The sequence below is a fragment of the Schistocerca piceifrons genome, chromosome 2, assembly GCF_021461385.2.
Source record: "Schistocerca piceifrons isolate TAMUIC-IGC-003096 chromosome 2, iqSchPice1.1, whole genome shotgun sequence".
NCBI classification, from domain to species: Eukaryota; Metazoa; Arthropoda; class Insecta; order Orthoptera; family Acrididae; genus Schistocerca; species Schistocerca piceifrons.
Window position 1 is genome coordinate 120531961 of NC_060139.1, and position 21325 is coordinate 120553285.

At 41.0% G+C, this 21325-nt stretch overlaps 1 protein-coding gene across 4 annotated transcripts in view; it reads left to right on the forward strand.

Annotated features, from left to right (window-relative positions):
* The first annotated feature begins 229 nt into the window (after positions 1-229).
* LOC124776586 (pumilio homolog 2) overlaps positions 230-21325 on the forward strand; it is a 592179-nt gene continuing 571083 nt past the window's right edge. For all 4 annotated transcript variants that reach the window (XM_047251637.1, XM_047251640.1, XM_047251639.1 and 1 more), the window contains exons 1-2: positions 230-518; positions 724-823. In XM_047251637.1, the coding sequence (XP_047107593.1) occupies positions 737-823 (87 nt within the window). In that variant the 5' untranslated portion in view covers positions 230-518; positions 724-736. The remainder of the gene's footprint in view (positions 519-723; positions 824-21325) is intronic.

The window sequence follows — 21325 nt, forward strand, 5'->3', positions numbered from 1 at the left end:
AAAAAAACATAGCTTTTACGGGTCTGTGTTGCCATCTCACTTTTTCTTTCCGTTAGTAGGTTAAATACACTCCTCCTCCCAGTTCTGTTCCGACATCTCTTGATATTTCCGTTATTCATTCTTACCTCACATGCGAAAAAAGTTGCAGCTACATCCAGATAACAACAAATGCACTGATTACTCAATGTTTGTACAAACCGCCTCTTTGGAAATGCGGAATATGCTTTCCCAGTGTTCAATGGGGCTGAAAATGTCGCGTTCATTCGATGGAGATTATTGACGACACAACATCCGTTCGTTCAAATGTGGCAAAATGTTCTGCTTGCATAGTTTTGCATGTGGCTGATAAAATTTTATTCGCTAAATAATGATTAACGTTTTCTTTTTTCTGCAAGTAGTTTAAGTGGAATAAACCACTAAAGCGCCTTGTGTAGTTCCTGTGCCCCGTCAATCTAAAGGTTGATCGGGTGTTGAATCGAGCAATTTATTTAATCCACATTCACTAACATCTTATACAGGTATAAGTTTTTAATTTTACATATCAGTTATGTTACGCAAAACAGTTAGAGGTAGATAATTAATTGTGTATCTGTCAGATACGTACTGTTGTCCCTCCTATGTGGTCACGAAACGTCAAATCATGTCGGCGCCGCTTAGCAATTATTAATGTTCTCCGTTTTGGCTCATTATAATCACACGTACTGCATATTTTTAATGTTTCAGTTCCCATTTGCAAATGAAGTGGCTCGGTGGAGACAGTGGTAACGGAATGCTGAACCATACCAATGGGCATGCTTCGTCTCCGCATGTAATAAGACAACAGGTTAGACCTCAGTTTGTTGTGATAGAAACTGTTCAACTATGAACCAAAAATGATTGAACTATATTGTAAGTAAATAACAACATGTATCCCCGGAGGACGAACATTTGACGATTTCGTAAATAATGCTGCACGTAAATACAGAAAAATTCTCATAACACGTGATGTTATTTTGCCCTACGGAATTCTTGTGAGGTTTGCAGCAGTGTACCAAATTTTGTTCTTATTGTCGCCATATTTATGTTAAGAAACATACTAAGGCAGTAAATCATCTTAAGTGGTTCTTTGGGGAATCTTAGTTCCTGCTTGTGGTAACTTACTGCCCAGTTGCTTAAACTGAACATACATTCGCTTAGGGCTACCATTTCATGATAGCTTAATGATCTGTGGTTTTTGAACATCATCAAACAGTGTTGCATGTATTATGGATTTTATGTTGTGAAATGTATGAGAAATTCACCATACTGTTTCAGATTAAAAAGGAGGCTAACAGGAAGCAAATCATATATTATAAGTAAAAATGTTGCCTATTGTAGCCCTTGCTTGACATTGCCTACCAAGGGTTTCAACATATTTGACATTGACAGTAATGTTTGGTGAACGTAATGTTGATACATGTTAACTGCAAGTAGGCCTAATAGTAAAACTGCCTCATCTACTTATTTGTTTGTCTGTGAGTCGTTTTAACAGCAGACTGACACATCAGGAATTAGGGCCTAGGCCTACATTTTAAAAAAATCAAATAAATGTTAAGGAAAATTTTATGTGATAAAGCACATGCTACAAATATGTGGAAATGAAGTTTCTTAGAAGAAAATTATCCTTGCATTTGCCTCGGTGATTAGGGAAAACCCAATCAGTACGGTCGGACAAGAATGGAAAGCCTACTCTTAGAAATTACACAATGAAAATTGAGGTATGATATGACAAATGATGAAAAAGAGAACAGGATATGATTGTGCTTAAACTGGAGTTCTGAAGATAACTTCAGTTTTAAATGTGATTGGTTCATTGGGAAATCTGAAATGAGAAAAAATTATTCCGAACACAGCAAATGAAAGGAATTTGTATACATTAGTGTTTCATTGCTACAGTGGATGATAAAGAAATTTCCAGAAAGATCTTTTATTCAGCAATAGTGTATGTGTACCATTTTCAATCATCCTGGCATATTAAACTTGTGTGTCGGATTGTTATTTGAACTTGATCCTGGACCTTGCTTTTTCTGGGCAATGCCCTTGCTAATTGAGGTATCCAGTCTCACCTCATGACCGAACACCTTACAGCTGAATATTGTTTGTGGATATCTCTCTCTCTCTCTCAGAGAGAGAGAGCGAGAGACGTTAATTTTTGCGAAAAAATATCAAATATTGATAGTTATTCTGTATTTACTTCAGAGGTCTTTGCAGGTGGAAAGAATATTGTGTATCTGAGAATTCCATGGCAAAACCTTTCTAATGTCTCGGTGCACATTTTTTATCACTGCATATGCAATATTTGTAAGTACTAAAGCTAAAGAAGAATAATTGCTGGAAGTATCACCGAGGTTCATGTCAGTGTACGTAATACTGGCTATGCAAAGGTGGACATTATTAGTTAGGTAGTAGCGTAAATTGAAGGGTTAGTGGGCACTCCTCCCCCCACCCCCCAAAAAATAAATAATATAAAAGTAAATAAATAAATATTGTGGTAACACATTGATCTGTAGTGTAGCCCGACGGCTATGCATGCATCACAGCATGCATCATACCGTTTTTGATGCACTTTGCTATATTCAACACACTTTGCATTATTTATCGCACTTTTCATTATAAAAACTAGAAATGCAATGTAAATTCAGAAAACGTATGTTACATGGTGGCTTTGGTGCATGTTATGTGTTGTTGCATCCTGCAAGTGGTCCAGACACTGAATAACAATGTACAGGGTGTATCAAAAAGAATCATCCAATTTGGCATATATATATATAGTAGAGGGAAACATCCCACGTAGGAAAAATATATCTAAAAACAAAGATGATGTGACTTACCAAATGAAAGTGCTGGCAGGTCGACAGACACACAAACGAACACAAACATACACACAAAATTCAAGCTTTCGCAACAAACTGTTGTCTCATCAGGAAAGAGGGAAGGAGAGGGAAAGACGAAAGGATGTGGGTTTTAAGGGAGAGGGTAAGGAGTCATTCCAATCCCGGGAGCGGAAAGACTTACCTTAGGGGGAAAAAAGGACGGGTATACACTCGCGCTCGCGCGCGCGCGCGCACACACACACACACACACACACACACACACACACACACACACACACACACACACAAGCAGACATATACAGAGGCAAAGTGTTTGGGCAGAGATGTCAGTCGAGGCGGAAGTGCAGAGACAAAGATGTTGTTAAATGACAGGTGAGGTATGAGTGGCGGCAACTTGAAATTAGCGGAGATTGAGGCCTGGTGGATAGCGGGAAGAGAGGATATATTGAAGAGCAAGTTCCCATCTCCGGAGTTCGGATAGGTTGGTGTTAGTGGGAAGTATCCAGATAACCCGGACGGTGTAACACTGTGCCAGGATGTGCTGGCCGTGCACTAAGGCATGTTTAGCCACAGGGTGATCCTCATTACCAACAAACACTGTCTGCCTGTGTCCATTCATGCGAATGGACAGTTTGTTGCTGGTCATTCCCACATAGAATGCGTCACAGTGTAGGCAGGTCAGTTGGTAAATCACGTGGGTGCTTTCACACGTGGCTCTGCCTTTGATCGTGTACACCTTCCGGGTTACAGGACTGGAGTAGGTGGTGGTGGGAGGGTGCATGGGACAGGTTTTACACCGGGATATATGCATGGCATATGTCAGTGCAGTATTCAAATTGTTCCCACACTGCAGTGAGTATGTCTCAAGTTACAGCTTCCACAGCTGCTATTATGGGATGTCTCAGTTCATTCATTATTATTGGTAATGGAGGCACATAAACAGAATTTTTTATAACCCCCCACCCCCCAAGAAGTAACCACATACTCCAGCTGTGGGGAAAGAAAGTTCTCAAGCCTATTGAGATATGTGCTTTCTGTAACAGTGTTCTCAGCAAAGAACCTTTTCTCGAGAAACTGCACAAAACACATTAAAAGTTGGAGAAAGCCTCTCATGTTGTACAACTTCATGTGATTGTTCCGTACCCCATATCCTCACATGATGTCAGCTCACATTTCCATTTAAATGGAATGTTGCATCATCACTAAACACTAAGCATGGAAGGAAACTTTCATCCTCCATCTTGCCTAGAACAAAATTACAGAACTCCATATTTTGTTGTTTGCACCTTCACGAAGAGCTTGCAGTAGCTCAATTTTGTATGGTTTCATGTGTAAACATCGGCGCAACACATGTCAGACAGACAGTGGGGGCGTGTCGAGCTGCATGGCAAACCGATTTTTTGCAAACTCCTTGTGAAACTATGGAACTAGGGTGGATGCATTCTATGTCTGTGTCGGACACTTGGGGGCGGCCTGGCAGTTTGCCTTTACACAAACAACCTGTTTCTTGGAATCGTTCATGCCATCGCCTAATCCTCTGTGCCGTAGGAGGGTCCACACCATACCTAGTATGAAAGCTATGCTGAACAGTTATTACTGACCCGCACTGTGCAAAATGTAGATCACAGAATGCTTTCTGTTGTCCTGACACCATGTTTACTAGAACTGAAGTGGGCGCACACTGCTGCTACCTAGTAGGAACCATGTAAAACTCGAGTGTTTGCTCTTTCCAACACATATATTTCAAATAATGTAATAGTTATGATTTTTTTTAAGTCGGATGATTCTTTCTGATACACTCTATATATCAGAGGAGGTCTGTTCAGTTAGCTTACCATGTGGTGGCTAATCGAATATTTTGAGGAATTGTGAAACTCGGTCACGGAAGTACAAACACGTGAAGACAATATTTGAAGTGACATCCTAAAGTGAAACCATGTGAGTTTCATATTGACACCCAACCAATGCCCTTCCTGTGGTGTATTCTTGGTATTCTCTAGCAAATTAACAGCTCTGACTTCTGCTCTTTGCATTTTAGGCATTGCATTGTCCAAATGTGCAACACCTCCCCCACCCCCATCCCCCCTCCTTCCCAGGGGAAACTTTATGGGTGCTGTCCTTAGCAACTACAAATTTTCGCACAAGTTATATTTGATTATCTGAAAGAAATACTTAATGGCTTTACAATGACAAACAAAAGAAATATGTAATTGTTTTATCTTTTTCCTGGAAGAGAGACATGTTTACAATGAATGAGCACCTCATGCTGTGATTACAAATTTTTTTTCCTCGAAGAAATGCACATTTACTTCACAATAAATGTATACTTGCTACTATGACTAAAATCTTTTTCCTGGAAGAGATGGGCATTTATGTTACAGTGTTTGACATGTCATTCTATTATTATGAATCTGTTAGCTGAAAGAGATATACAGGGTGTTACAAAAAGGTACGGCCAAACTTTCAGGAAACATTCCTCACACTCAAATAAAGAAAAGATGTTATGTGGACATGTGTCCGGAAACGCTTAATTTCCATGTTAGAGCTCATTTTAGTTTCGTTAGTATGTACTGTACTTCCTCGATTCACCGCCAGTTGGCCCAATTGAAGGAAGGTAATGTTGACTTTGGTGCTTGTGTCAACATGCGACTCATTGCCCTAGAGTACTAGCATCAAGCACATCAGTATGTAGCATTAACAGGTTAGTGTTCATCACGAACGTAGTTCTGCAGTCAGTGCAATGTTTACAAATGCGGAGTTGGCAGATGCCCATTTGATGTATGGATTAGCACGGGGCAATAGCCGTGGCGCGGTACGTTTGTATCAAGACAGATTTCCAGAACGAAGGTGTCCCGACAGGAAGATGTTCGAAGCAATTGATCGGCATTTTAGGGAGCACGGAACATTCCAGCCTATGACTCGCGACTGGGGAAGACCTAGGACGACGAGGACACCTGCAATGGATGAGGCAATTCTTCATGCAGTTGACGATAACCCTAATGTCAGTATCACAGAAGTTGCTGCTGTACAAGGTAACGTTGACCGCTTCACTGTATGGAGAGTGCTACGGGAGAACCAGTTGTTTCCGTACCATTTACAGCGTGTGCAGGCACTATCAGCAGCTGATTGGCCTCCACGGGTACACTTCTGCGAATGGTTCATCCAACAATGTGTCAATCCCCATTTCAGTGCAAATGTTCTCTTTATGGATGAGGCTTCATTCCAACGTGATCAAATTGTAAATTTTCACAATCAACATGTGTGAGCTGACGAGAATCTGCACACAGTTGTGCAATCACGTCATCAACACAGATTTTCTGTGAAAGTTTGGCCAGGCATTGTTGGTGATGTCTTGATTGGGCCCCATGTTCTTCCACCTACGCTTAATGGAGCACGTTATCATGATTTCATATGGGATACTCTACCTGTGCTGCTAGAACATGTGATTTTAAAAGTACGACACAACATGTGGTTCATGCACGATGGAGCTCCTGCACATTTCAGTCGAAGTGTTTGTACGCTTCTCAACAACAGATTCAGTGACCGATGGATTGGTAGAGGCGGACCAATTCCATGGCTTCCGCGCTTTCCTGACCTCAACCCTCTTGACTTTAATTTGTGGGGGCATTTGAAAGCTCTTGTCCACGCAACCCCGGTACCAAATGTAGAGACTCTTCGTGCTCGTATTGTGGACGGCTGTGATACAATACGCCATTCTCCAGGGCTGCATCAGCGCATCAGGGATTCCATGCGATGGAGGGTGGATGCATGTATCCTCGCTAACGGAGGACATTTTGAACATTTCCTGTAACAAAGTGTTTGAAGTCCCGCTGGTACGTTCTGTTGCTGTGTGGTTTCCATTCCATGATTAATGTGATTTGAAGAGAAGTAATAAAATGAGCTCTAACATGGAAAGTAAGTGTTTCTGGACACATGTCCACATAACATATTTTCTTTCTTTGTGTGTGAGGAATGTTTCCTGAAAGTTTGGCCTTACCTTTTTGTAACACCCTGTACGTTGACTTTACAATGGTTTGCACTCCACTCCATCCCATTATTATAATTCTGCTTTTAGCATTCATCTGTTCTAGTTATAACAATTAGACTGTGCTTTCTCCTAGTCTCTCAAATATCCTACGACACTTCATGCATGCTTAGCAGGCTTGTGGGATCTGTTGAAGATTGTCACTTCACTGGTTCTTAAAGTGCTTAGAGCAAGGCAGGCAAAGGCCTTGCTGCAGTGGATACACCGGTTCCCGTCAGATCACCAAAGTTAAGTGCTGTTGGGTGTAACCGGCACTTGAATGGGTGACAATCCGCACCGCCATGCACTGTTGCCATTTTTCGGGGTGCACTCTGCTTCGTGATGCCAATTGAGGAGCTACTTGACCAAATAGTAGCGGCTCCGGTCAAAGAAAACCATCATAACGACCGGGATAACAGTGTGCTGACCACATGCCCCTCCTGTCTGCATTCTCAGCTAAGGATGACATGGTGGGCAGATGGTCCCGATGGGCCACTTGTAGCCTGAAGACTGAGTGCTTTTTAGAGCAGGGTGATATGTCACTGCATCCCTATCTAGGCACTGATTTACAGTAGTGTTCCGAACGTACATTTCCCACAGCTGTCTTGACCCAAATCCGTGAACAAAAATTTAAAACATTCCCTAACACACTTACAGTATTTACAAAGACCACATATCATCACTATAGTTACTATGCCAGAGCCCATGTAACTCTAGGAGGAGAAATGGTTTATTCAGAAGTTGTTGAAGGCACTTCTGTCCTGAGAATAGCTTTCACTCTTCAGTGCATGGAGCCTATGTGCTGCAGTTGTTAGGTCATCTAACTGCTTAACCACAATATGTATTGGAAAGTCTAGTTTAAGTTTACTGATACTCTTTCTTTCATTATTTACAAAGCAGTAGTTCATTTCCATGCTCAGTTTTGGCACTAAGTCAGTGCTGGTGATATTTGTTCTCATTATTTACTTAGACTGTACCATCTTTTGTGCAGTGTATCCATAACATTTGCCTAGGAATTTTTACTTTCCTGCACCTGCAACCACATTTGTTTTCTGTTGGTAGGGGGGGGGGGGGGGGCACATAAGAGGGAGACTTACCTTCATGAAAGATGACTGCAATGCCTTCATCCATTGGGGAAACAACCATCCATTTGTTATTATTTTGTGGCATCCATTGCCTTTTGTTTAATACTACTATCTTCTGCTCACAGTCCATTGGAAGTTCTCAGACAGATTGCAGCTTCTTACCCCCATACATATCTTCTGGTCTTACCTGTAGAGAAGTATAAATACTTGCTAACATATCCCTCAGCCACACATCTTTGGGTGGCTTGCGGAGGATAAATGTAGATTCTGAAATTGGGATCTACTGTTTCAACTTTGCATTTTGCCACTTTGTATCATCAATTAGCAGTAGCTCCAATTGGCAGTAGCTCCTTTTCTTGTGCAATGTACATGAATGAATGCATTGTTCCATCCACTTTTGACAGCAACAATAGTATTCTGTACAGGTTTAACACACCCTATTCTACTACCAGTATCTTCAACACACTACTTAAAATGTTCCCGGGAATGAAAACATCCAAGTCAATAATGTTGCTCAGTTGGTAGCCACTGTCTGACATAAGGCTGACAAGGAACATCTTGTCCTTGATGCCATCCTTGATCATTTATAAGTACTTTACAGTCTGAACTGGTTTGATCAGATGTGGTACTAGAATACTCTTCTGAGTGTTTACCATTGCTGATATTAACATATCGTATTCCCACTCCACGTCATTGAAACTCATAAGCGGTGCTTGATTTGTGACGTTACGCGTTGGTATTCCATAGCGTTACCTCTAATGTAAAACAAAAAGCGCTAAAATTATGTTTTAAGGTGTGTAAATTAGAAGAAAACACCTCCAGAAGGTCATAGTACCAGAAACTTACTTTTTTTTACAACTCAAGCACTGCCTGGAAGTTTTACAAATTGTTCATTAATAGTGATAAAAATTAGAGCTCTCTGCAAAGGTTTGTTGGTGTTCCTTCAATATTCTGCTACACTTAAGCTCAACTGTTTCATTCCCTGTGTTATAATTTCTTCATTTTTGGGTTCTGTGCCTCAATTGTAAAAATGGAATCCTTTCAGAGTCACTTTATCTGTCTATGTTCTGTCCAACTATTAAGACCCCTTCTCAGAAATGGTTAGTGGTATCAATTTGAAATTTATGACACATGCTAAGGTCTATGGTCCCTTGGCAGTATAAAAAGTTTTGTCAGTGTAATCAGAAGATATGATCATTTATGTCACATATTTTGATATTCATAAACTCACTCATCAAAAGTTGTAGGGTACTTCCCACTGTCCTAGAATCATGAAATTTAGCAAGAATCAAACTTTCACAGTAAGGAAAAAATCTGAAAATTATTAAAATGTAATTATATTATGTGTAAAAAATTGTTGTTTGTTATCCATCTGTCTGTCAGTCCATCCGTCATTCTGGTGAGATCCCTTTTTCTCAGGAACAGTTAGACATAGGAAGTTGGAATTTATGTCACATACTGAAGTATGTGGTCTGTTTGTGGTGTAAATCATGTAAGCTTCTGTGTCAGCACAATTAGAAAAGATATGACCATTTATGTCCTATATTTTGATCCCTTGCCAGTATTGATATCAATAACAGGCAAAAATCATCTAAATTCTCAATGCCCAGGATGTATGAACTATGTAAATATATAATTATCAAAAAACAAAGATGATGTGACTTACCGAACGAAAGCGCTGGCAGGTCGAAAGACACACAAACAAACACAAACATACACACAAAATTCAAGCTTTCGCAACAAACTGTTGCCTCATCAGGAAAGAGGGAAGGAGAGGGAAAGACGAAAGGATGTGGGTTTTAAGGGAGAGGGTAAGGCGTCATTCCAATCCCGGGAGCGGAAAGACTTACCTTAGGGGGAAAAAAGGACGGGTATACACTCGCGCGCACACACACACACACACATATCCATCCACACATATACAGACACAAGCAGACATGTCTGGAAGGTGACGCGGACCTTGATCAAGCGTGACTTCCTTTTAACTGTACGGTATATGTTACATTGCATTTAGGAGCTTTCGGGTAGTTGAACAAGTGTCAATAATTACAGATTTCTGTAGTTGTATATATAAGTTTAGATGTAGCTGTATTGCATTGATGTACTGGTGGATATTGTGTGGTATGACTCCTGTAGTTGATAGTATAATTGGTATAATGTCAACTTTATCCTGATGCCACATGTCCTTGACTTCCTCAGCCAGTTGGATGTATTTTTCATTTTTTTCTCCTGTTTTCTTTTGTATATTTGTTGTATTGGGTATGGATATTTCGATTAGTTGTGTTAATTTCTTCATTTTATTGGTGAGTATGATGTCAGGTTTGTTATGTGATGTTGTTTTATCTGTTATAGTGGTTCTGTTCCACTATAATTTGTATTCATCGTTCTCCAGTACATTTTGTGGTGCATACTTGTATGTGGGAACATGTTGTTTTATAAGTTTATGTTGTAAGACAAGCTGTTGATGTATTTTATTTTTGCTACATTGTCATGTCTTCTGGGGTATTCTGTATTTGCTAGTATTCTACATCTGCTTGTGATGTGATCTACTGTTTCTATTTGTTGTTTGCAAAGTCTGCATTTATCTGTTGTGGTATTGGGATCTTTAATAATATGCTTGCTGTAATATCTGGTGTTTATTGTTTGGTCCTGTATTGCAATCATGAATCCTTCCGTCTCACTGTATATATTGCCTTTTCTTAGCCATGTGTTGGATGCGTCTTGATCAATGTGTGGCTGTGTTAGATGATACGGGTGCTTGCCATGTAGTGTTTTCTTTTTCCAATTTACTTTCTTCGTATCTGTTGATGTTATGTGATCTAAAGGGTTGTAGAAGTGGTTATGAAATTGCAGTGGTGTAGCCGATGTATTTATATGAGTGATAGCTTTGTGTATTTTGCTAGTTTCAGCTCGTTCTATAAAGAATTTTCTTAAATTGTCTATCTGTCCACAATGTAGGTTTTTTATGTCGATAAATCCCCTTCGTCCTTCCTTTCTGCTTAATGTGAATCTTTCAGTTGCTGAATGTATGTGATGTATTCTATATTTGTGGCATTGTGATCGTGTAAGTGTATTGAGTGCTTCTAGGTCTGTGTTACTCCATTTCACTACTCCAAATGAGTAGGTCAATATTGGTATAGCATAAGTATTTACAGCTGTTGTCTTGTTTCTTGCTGTCAATTCTGTTTTCAGTATTTTGGTTAGTCTTTGTCTATATTTTTCTTTTAGTTCTTCTTTAATATTTGTATTATCTATTCCTATTTTTTGTCTGTATTCTAGATATTTATAGGCATCTGTTTTTTCCATCGCTTCTATGCAGTCGCTGTGGTTATCCAATATGTAATCTTCTTGTTTAGTGTGTTTTCCCTTGACTATGCTATTTTTCTTACATTTGTCTGTTCCAAAAGCCATATTTATATCATTGCTGAATACTTCTGTTATCTTTAGTAATTGGTTGAGCTGTTGATTTGTTGCTGCCAGTAGTTTTAGATCATCCATGTATAGCAGATGTGTGATTTTGTGTGAGTATGTTCCAGTAATATTGTATCCATAATTTGTATTATTTAGCATGTTGGATAGTGGGTTCAGAGCATGGCAGAACCAGAAAGGACTTAATGAGTCTCCTTGGTATATTCCACGCTTAATCTGAATTGGCTGTGATGTGATATTGTTTGAATTTGTTTGGATATTAAGTGTGGTTCTCCAATTTTTCATTACTATGTTTAGGAACTGTATCAATTTTGGATCTACTTTGTATATTTCCAATATTTGTAGTAACCATGAGTGGGGTACACTATCAAAAGCTTTTTGGTAATCAATGTATGCATAGTGTAGCGACCTTTGTTTAGTTTTAGCTTGATATGTCACCTCTGCGTCTATTATCAGTTGCTCTTTACATCCTCGTGCTCATTTGCAACAGCCTTTTTGTTCTTCATTTATAATTTTGTTCTGTGTTGTATGTGTCATTAATTTCTGTGTAATGACTGAAGTTAATATTTTGTATATTGTTGGTAGGCATGTTATGGGGCGATATTTAGCTGGGTTTGCTGTGTCTGCTTGATCTTTAAGTTTCAGATAAGTTATTCCATGTGTAAGTGTATCAGGGAATGTGTATGGGTCTGCAATGTAACTGTTAAATAATTTAGTTAGATGTGAATGTGTTGAGGTGAATTTCTTTAGCCAGAAATTTGCTATTTTATCTTTTCCAGGGGCTTTCCAATTGTGAGTAGAATTAATTGCTTGGGTGACTTCTTGTTGCAAAATTATCACTTCAGGCATTTGTGGTATCATCTTGTACGTATCTGTTTCTGCTTGTATCCACCATGCATGCCTGTTATGTTGTACCAGGTTTGACCATATGTTGCTCCAGAAGTGTTCCATGTCTGTTATGTTTGGTGGATTGTCTATTTTAATGTGTGTGTTATCTATTGTCTGGTAAAATTTCTTTTGGTTTGTGTTGAATGTTTGGTTTTGTTTCCTTCTATTTTCACTTTTTTTTGTATCTTCTAAGTTGCTTGGCCAATGCTTGTAATTTCTGCTTCTTTTCATCTAATTGCTCTATCACTTCTTGTTGTGAGATTTTTACCTAACCTTTTTCGTTTTTTTTTTTTCTGACATTTCATTTCTTATAAATTGTGTTAGCTGTCCGACGTCTTTTCTCAGTTTTTCTATTCTGATCTGTAGCTTGTGTCGCCATGCTGGTTTTGTGGGTTTCTTCTGTGTGTTGGTTGGTTCTGATCTCTGCCTAGTGTGTATATTTAGTGTAGTGAGTGCTCCTATATAAACCAGTAGTTGTAACTCTTCCATAGTTGTGTTCTCATTTATTTTGTTGTGTACGATTGTGTTGATAGTTTTCATTGTTGTTTCGACTTGTGGGTTATTTGGCGGTCTATGCAAGAATGGTCTAATGTCTGTATTTGTGTCTTTGTATTCTATATATGTCAGCTGAAATTTTTCTTCTATATCTAACATGTGTGTCACTTTGTGTTCTATTTGTGCTTGTTCTGATGGCTGTCTTAAGATTTCGTTTTCCTCTGACTGTTTAATTGATGCGTGTTGTTCTTTGTTTGTTTGCTCTGGGATGTTTGAGTCCATTACTGTATTTTCTTCTTCTTCTGATTGCACATTATTTTGTTCCAGTATTTGTTGTACTTGTTGTTTGATGTTTTCTAATTCTGACTGGGGTATCCTGTTATTTTTGATTATTACACGGATCTGATGATCTAACTTGGAATGAAGTGGAAGAAGCCATAAAGAGGATGAAAGGGGGCAAGGCACCAGGTTGGGACGAAGTAACAGTGGATATGATACGAGCAGCAGGAGAAGTAGGAACCCAGTGGCTATACAGAGTGCTGAGGGTGGTGTGGAAGGAGAACAGAATTCCTGAGGATTGGAAGAAAGGAATTATAGTCCCGATCTTCAAGAAAGGGGATAAAAGGAGATGTGAGAACTACAGAGGAATCACCCTGCTATGCCACTGTGGAAAAATCTATGAAAAGATGCTGGAGAAGAGAATAAGAAGCAGTATTGAAAGTAGACTGCAAGAGGAGCAGTACGGTTTCAGACCGGGAAGATCAACAACGGACCTCATATTTGTGGTAAGGCAACTGCAGGAAAGGCACTATGAGTACGGGAAGGACTTAATCATGGCCTTTTTGGATATTGAGAAGGCGTATGATAGTATCTGTAGGGACAAGCTCTGGGATGTGCTGAACGCAAAAGGGATAGATGAAGAGATTACACGAAAAGTCAGAAAAATGTATGAGGGAAGTGAGAGTTGTGTGAAAGTGGGGAGGGAACGTACTGCATGGTTCAAGCTGGAAAATGGGCTGCGACAGGGAAGTGCACTTTCGCCTTTATTGTTTATTATTGTTATGGATGAAATCCTACAGCAAGTATCAGATGCAATTGGAGATCATAAAATGAAAGCAGTGCTTTTTGCCGATGACCTGATGTTATGGGGAAATTGCGTGAAGGAGGTGCAAGAGCAGTTAGATGCATGGGAGGCAACGGCAGCACAATATGGAATGCATTTCTCTGCAAAGAAAAGTGAAATAATCGTCACAACAAGGAAGAAGAATAGGCCAAATGTGGATATAACTTGTGGAGGGGAAAAACTACAAGTGGTAGAGAACTTAAAGTACCTGGGAAGCGTGATTGAAAGTAAGGGGGGAAACGCAATGGAAATAAATGAAAGATGCAGAAAAGCAGGGCAGTTCTACAAATGCATTAGGGGGCTTATTTGGAGCAAGGAGGTGCCACAGAAATCCAAGGGAATTATATACCGAACCTACTTTGTCCCCATATTGACATACGGAAGTGAGACATGGGTAATGCACAAAAGCGACAAAAGTAGAATACAGGCTAGTGAAATGAAGTTCCAGAGGAGCAGGTTGGGTGTAACAAGACGAGACAGATTGCGAAATTTGTATGTGAGGGAAAGACTAAAGGAGGAACCAGTACAGGACAGGATAGAAAAATCAAGACTGCAGTGGTATGGACACATGAAGAGAATGGATGAGGGACGAATTCCAAAGAGGATGTTTGATCTGCAACTGGAGGGGAAGAGGCCCAGAGGAAGACCAAGAGATAGATGGGTGAAGGGAGTGAAGGAATGTGTGATGAGAAGAGGAGAGAACTGGACGAAGGTGGAAGAGGGGGAATGGTGGAAAGACAGAACACGGTGGAGAGGCTTGTGTTCCCGACAGACCCAGCCAGTGGCTGGAAACTGTCCAAGATGATGATGATGACACGGATCTGATCAGCTAGTCGTTGTTCTGTTAAAAATTTTAATTCTGGGTATCTGGTAATAAATGTTGTGTATACTTGTGATCTGTATCCAGTTGTGTTGGTTCCTAGGTTTGTTGCTTGGTAATAACAGAACATGAGGTGTCGATTAACTTCATCTGACCATCTCATCCTCTGTCTATGTTTTCCTTCTAGGGTGGTTGCAGGAAGCATATCCTGCAAAACACCTCTATTTGGATTTGAATCATTTTCCAGTTGGCTAGCAGTGTCGTTACCATTGTGGGCGGGCATAGGGTTCAAGCGTCGTCCCCGACCATGACGGCGCTTGTCCGAGGCTTCTTTAGTTCTGTCCTTAACCAACTAATCACACTAAAAGGGGGGTTAGCCCTATTAGTGGTTTGTTCTTTTCGTCGCCTTTTACAACTGGCAGAACATATTTATTATTATTATTATTATTATTATTATTATTATTCCTATGTGGATTACTGTTTGTTTAGAACTTGAAAGTATGACCAGCTTTTTTTCCATTTTAACACATCTGCTTGCGCCTTAATGTCAGTGGCATCGTCTTCATCTAACTTACAAAACTGGATTTCAGACTTTGCCCACAAAATTCAAGATTTCTTGCTTCTTTATACACAATTTGTGTTGTGCCAGTTGCCTAATTAGACCTTGTCCTTCTTCAATTTTTCCTACATGCCTATGTAACACGTGTTTCGCACTTAGACATCCTATTGCATTCATGTTCACCACTGCCAATCTTCCTTTACAGAGTTCGTCAGAGAAACGTTCTCCTTCTTCAACGACTATCAATGACAGGGATCCTTTTTCCTGCCAGCACCTGGGCTGAAATAATGGCTGAAGGAGCCATGGTCTGTGGGTCCCAGAACCATTCATGTTTTGTCTGTCCCTATGCCCATCAAAGGCTATGAGAAACGGGGCAAGGATTCTCCAGTGCCCCAGGGGTGCCAGATCCCTCCACACAGTCAGATTCTGAGCTGATGTTTGTGGATGTGGTTCCATCCCCACTAGTGGCATGCAGTGATCCTGCAGCATGGCTGCCCCTTCACGCCTAAGCTGGCGACAAGTCACTTGATCATTCAGTGGAATTGTAATGTATACTGCAGCAGTGACAAGTTGAAGACATCCCCCTATATTTCTCTCCACATCAGGCTGAATCCTATAATGAACTCTTCACTGACTAGGAACTAGTTCAGGCTCTTGCCTCAGCCCATGACACAACCTCAGGCCCTCATTCAATTCGCAATCAGATGATCCAGCATCTGAATGTTCCCCAAAGGCAAAATCTCCTCAAGGTCTTCAGCTGTCTTTGGCTTCAAGGTGCCTTCCCCACTAGAGTCCTGCATGACCGAGTAAGCGAGCACAAAATACGAGGTGGGGCGAGCACACCCTAACTGGATAGGCTACCCGCACTAGTTCTTGTGACCGAGCATAGAAGCCGTGACCGAATACGTAGCACATAACTTCAAACACATTACACGTGTTATTATCCGTGTGACACTGCAGCCAGTACGGGCTTCTTATTTGTGGTGTGTCTCTCTCTGTAATCATGCAGCGCGAGGAAGCCAGTGTAGTAAGACGTAAGATTGAAACCAATGTTTACACATTAAAGAAACGGGAAGGTCTAAGAAGCCAAGTATGGAGTACATTTCTGTTTGTTGTAGATGAAAACATTGCGTCTACTGGGTACATATCGTGCATAAACTGCTCCACTTTATTGTTTTTCCAGTCGGGAACCACTCATTTAAAGAAACACAGTTGCAAGAAATCTCACAAAGATCGTTTCTTTGGCCGTCCTTCCGTTATCTTAATATGCTTGAGATAAGTGAAAAGCAGGAAATTCTTAACAATGTGCGACAAATGTGTGCTACGTACGCAGGTACAACATTCAATCATTAACATAATCGTTTTTGCATAGTTAGTGGAATGTGTATTATAGAGAAACGGGAATGTTGTGACTCGTACAATATTTCATTAACGTAAAACATCTCGTTTTTATGGGAACGGGGGTCGGGTTGTTTGGGGGGAGAGACCAAACAGCGAGGTCATCGGTCTCTTACGGGAATGTTTCGATGATTTCCATATCAGTTCTGTATTACTTGTCTCTTTTGTTTATTATCATAGATCCTTCAAGTACTGTGTCATCACCACCCAGAAAGAGAGCTCGTTTCAAGGAATGGAGGAACAACAGATCATCCGCAGCAGATGAAGTAGATCTGTACATTTTAATGCACCCCGGAGATGGTGATGACATCTTAAAGTGGTGGAGCAGACATGAAACAGATCTGCCAGGTTTGGATGCAGTTGCAAGACGTATTTTATGTATCCCAGCAACAAGCGCACCTAGTGAAAGGTGCTTTAGTAAAGCCGGCATGTTACTAACAAATTGTCGCAGCCAATTAAATCCGGAACGCGTTAGTGATTTCCTGCTGATCAACAATAACTATAATTTTGTTTACGTTGCAAACAATTGAACGTATGACAAGTTACGTCTGTAAATGTTTAATGTTCTTTGTATGCTTTCCTTATGAAGATGGTTGTCTTCTAGATTACATGGAAAGCACTTATTTAATGTTTCCTGTAAATGAAAGGAAAAATATCTTCTTTGTTTGGAAATGAGACTCATCTTCTATCCGCGATTGTATTGAAATATCATTTTACTTTCCAGGTGCTTTATGAATTTAGCTGTGTCACGTACCCGTTCTTGGAAATGTTACTTTTGTATTAAAAGAGAGAAAGAGAGGCGTTGGATTTGTACAGTAAAGTACAGTGCAGCGAGCCGGGGCGAAGCGAGGTGAGACGTCAGCAGTGACCGGTCATGCTTGGTTATCCGCGTATCCGGAATCCGGACATCAGACATGGGGCGGGTACGTGACCGAGCCGAGTCGTATGGGACCGGACACGAGCTGCTCGGACCCCCCGTCAACAGGCGAGCCGTGACCGGTCAAACACTGAGCGTTGCAGCACTCTATTCCCCACACACGATCTGCTTAGATTGAAAACAGCTATCCAACAGGCTTTTTCTAAACACCAACACCTTGTTGCAATCTTTTTGACCTGCATAAGGCATATGATACTGCTTGCTGTCCTCTCATTTTACTCACCCTCAATGACTGGGGCTTTTGATGCTCCCTACTGATTTTTATTCGTCACTTTTTATCCAGCTGGTTGTTCTGGCCTGGAGTCTGCACTTTGCTCAGTTCTACATGGGTTCAAGAGAACAGCATCCCACAGGACTGTATGTTGAATGTTACTCTTTTCCTCATCGTCATAAATCAGTTAGTGACCTCTGTTGAACCATTGGTCACCCCTTCGTTGCATGTCAGCGAGTTTTGCATTTGGTACAGCTCCCACTCGGTAGCCTCGGTCAGCTCCAATGTGCCGTCTGGCAGACCCCTGCATGAGCTCTTTCCCATAGTTTCCAATCCTCTTCTACAAGAATGTGAGTCAATTATTCCTGCTGACGTGCCACAGTACATTCTGACTCGGAACTGTGCTTAGTTACCCAGCACTTGGATGTTCCCGGGCGTCTTTTTTGATAAAAAGCTTATCTGGCTGTCCTGTATTTGTCAGATGAAGACTTTAGCTACATGCAAAAGTTTAATGCTTTCTGCTTTTTTGCCCATATATCTTGGGGTGCAAATTGTGCTACTCTGACCCATGTTTGCTGGGCCCTGGTTTTGATGCATCTGGACTGTGGTTGGCAGGTTTCTGGCTTGGTGGCTCCTTCAGCTATAAAACAGTTGGACCCAGCCTATTATCATGGCATGTGTTTGGCCACCAGTGTCTTTTGGATTAGTCCCATAGGCAGTCTTCTTGCCGAAGTGAGGATCTTCCCTCTTCTGATTCGACAGTACCAGCTCTTGATCTCCTGTCCAATTGCCATTTGACAATTTCTTGATCACTCCACATACCCATTCTCTTTACATGCGAGGTGTGTTGTTCTCATGTCCATCCTCTGGTGGGACTACTAGTTGGAATGTGCCTTGCTTCCTTCTGACAAGATATCCATCTCCTCTTTCTGGGTTGTTCTCCTCGTGTTTTCTCGTGCACTCCCAGTTGGATGGTGACCAGGCCACAGATTAGGACTGTTCTCTTCAAAAGTCCTAAAGTCTTGGTCATCCCCATGGCATTTTGGCATCTGTTAAATCCAGTTCCTCAAGAGTTTCAGGGTGCTGTCATCTTTTACACTGATTGCTCTAAAACTGTGAATTAAATGGGATGTGCTTTTACATTTTCTGCCGATATGGAACGCCATTCGCTGCTGGGAACATGTAGCGTTTTCATGGCAGAGCTAATAGTTGTTAGCAGAGCCCTTCATTTTATTTAGTGACCTTCCCTTGACTGTATTTTAATAAGTACTGACTCAGTGAGCATTCTCCAGGTTATTGACCGATTCTAGTCTTGCCACCAGTTGGTCTCCACTATTCATGTCCTCACTGACCTCCACCATGCTGCCTGCTCAGCTGTCTTTCTCTGGGTCCTAGATCATGTGGGTATTGTGGGAAATGAACTGTCGACCCCTTGATTAGAAGAGCACTTAGTTGCTCCCTATTCACTTTGCTGACCCCAAGAGCAGATTTGCGGGTGGACACGAAATCTCTGCTCACTCGGAAATGGAATGACATCTGTGGGCTACAGCCCCGTCTAATAAACTCTGAGCAGTCAGTGAGACTACTGCAGCATGAAGCTTTTCCTTCCGCTTCTCCTAGAAGGAATCCAAAGTCATGTCATCTCCATGTTGGTCATACTAGGTTAACCCAGTTTTCTTTCGTGTAACGAGCCACCCCCACATGTGGCTGTGGAGCCTCATTGATGGTAGCTCATATCTCAGTGGAGTGTGTCCTGCTGTTGACCCTCCATGGTAAGTGTGGACTTTGGACTCATTGTCTCTAATATTGATGGACGATTAGTGGGTGGTTGAAGGGGTTCTCAGTTTTCTCCGTGAAATGATTTTTATTTTCAATTGTAAGGTTTTTATCAACCTCCAGAGCAAGGCAAGGGTGGTTGCAGGTGAGGAGTTTTCCACTTTATGCTTGGTCTGGGGGATCCCTGACCTTACATTCTTGACCAGACTACTCTTTCATTCCTCTTTTACTCTGCTGTTATCACTTTTAGATTTGGTTTGCCTCCTTCCTTCTGTACCCAGTTTTCTATTCTGGTGTCTCACTTTGTTGAATTGTGGCCCCTCTTGACAGTGATGGATTAGGTGTGGGGCAGCTGTGGGTGGAGCGTTTCCTGTTGCATGCAGAGCTCTGGGGACACCCACCTGCAGACTTGCTTATCTGCTTCATCTTGCTTTAATTATTAATGGTACAAAAGATTTTCATTACAAAAGAACCTTATTGCCAAAATGGAATTGCTTGGTATTCTTTGTCATAGCGTAATATTCCTTGCTTGTTTTTTTTTTTTTTTTTATCTTGCATTGCATATTCTGTTCTCTCACATATCAGTGCCTTTCTTGCATATGCTGTTTCAATTCCTCCACATAATCATCGACCGAGCGAGGTGGCGCAGTGGTTAGCACACTGGACTCTCATTCGGGAGGACGACGGTTCAATCCCGCGTCCGGCCATCCTGATTTAGGTTTTCCATGATTTCCCTAGATCACTTCAGGCAAATGCCGGGATGGTTCCTTTGAAAGGGCACGGCCGATTTCCTTCCCTAATCCGAGCTTGTGCTCCGTCTCTAATGACCTCGTTGTCGACGGGACGTTAAACACTAATCTCCTCCTCCATATCATCGAAATTATACATCAATCTGACTGGATGCTTTTGTAGTATCCCCAGAATGTTATATACTCTTCCTGAAAAAAAATTGTGTCGGGGTGTTGTATTGTACACAAAACCTGCACTGAACCCAACTCTCCCAGTCTATTAGCACTTTTACATAATGTCACGGAATGTCTGTTAATGTACAATGTGACCTTTCTAATGCTCTGTTTGTTTGAAGATGGTAGCTAGTAGACTGTATTTTTTCAGGGCACAACAGTTTGCACACTCTTTCCATGGTTTCACTTACGAAATTGCTCCCATGTCACTCAATAGTACTGATGGTATTCTACGTCTGAGTATAATCTCTCTACCAGTACCCAAGCTACCTTATCGGTGTCTTGCTGTTCACTGGGCTCCATTATTATAAATTTGGTCAATGCATCCTGAAACATAAGGATACACTTGTTTCCTCAGTCTTTCACGTTCAAAGAACTTAACAAATCTATGTCACATCACTCAAATATGTGTTTGGGAGTCTTAGCGACATTCAGAGGCATCTTTATATGTGTACTAGTGAGTTTGTTCTTCTGATAGCTCTCACGTTTTCAGTTATTCTCCCCTATATCCTTAGTCATACTGCCTTATAGTCAGTACTTTCTGTTCTCTATCGGAGAATTTTGACTCTATGTTAATAACATGGCTTTTTTGCCCCCAGTGAAGCTTCTACGAGTCCCACCTCAGCTGTCTTGTACTGTGTCTTTGGTGGTGGGACCTGCCTTGTTGCTGGTCTGGAATGGCAACTGCTGTGGGAAAATGCAAAAAATGATATGCCAGGATTAATAAATAATGGTTGTCTGTGGGTAATGTATTAAATGGGTCCAG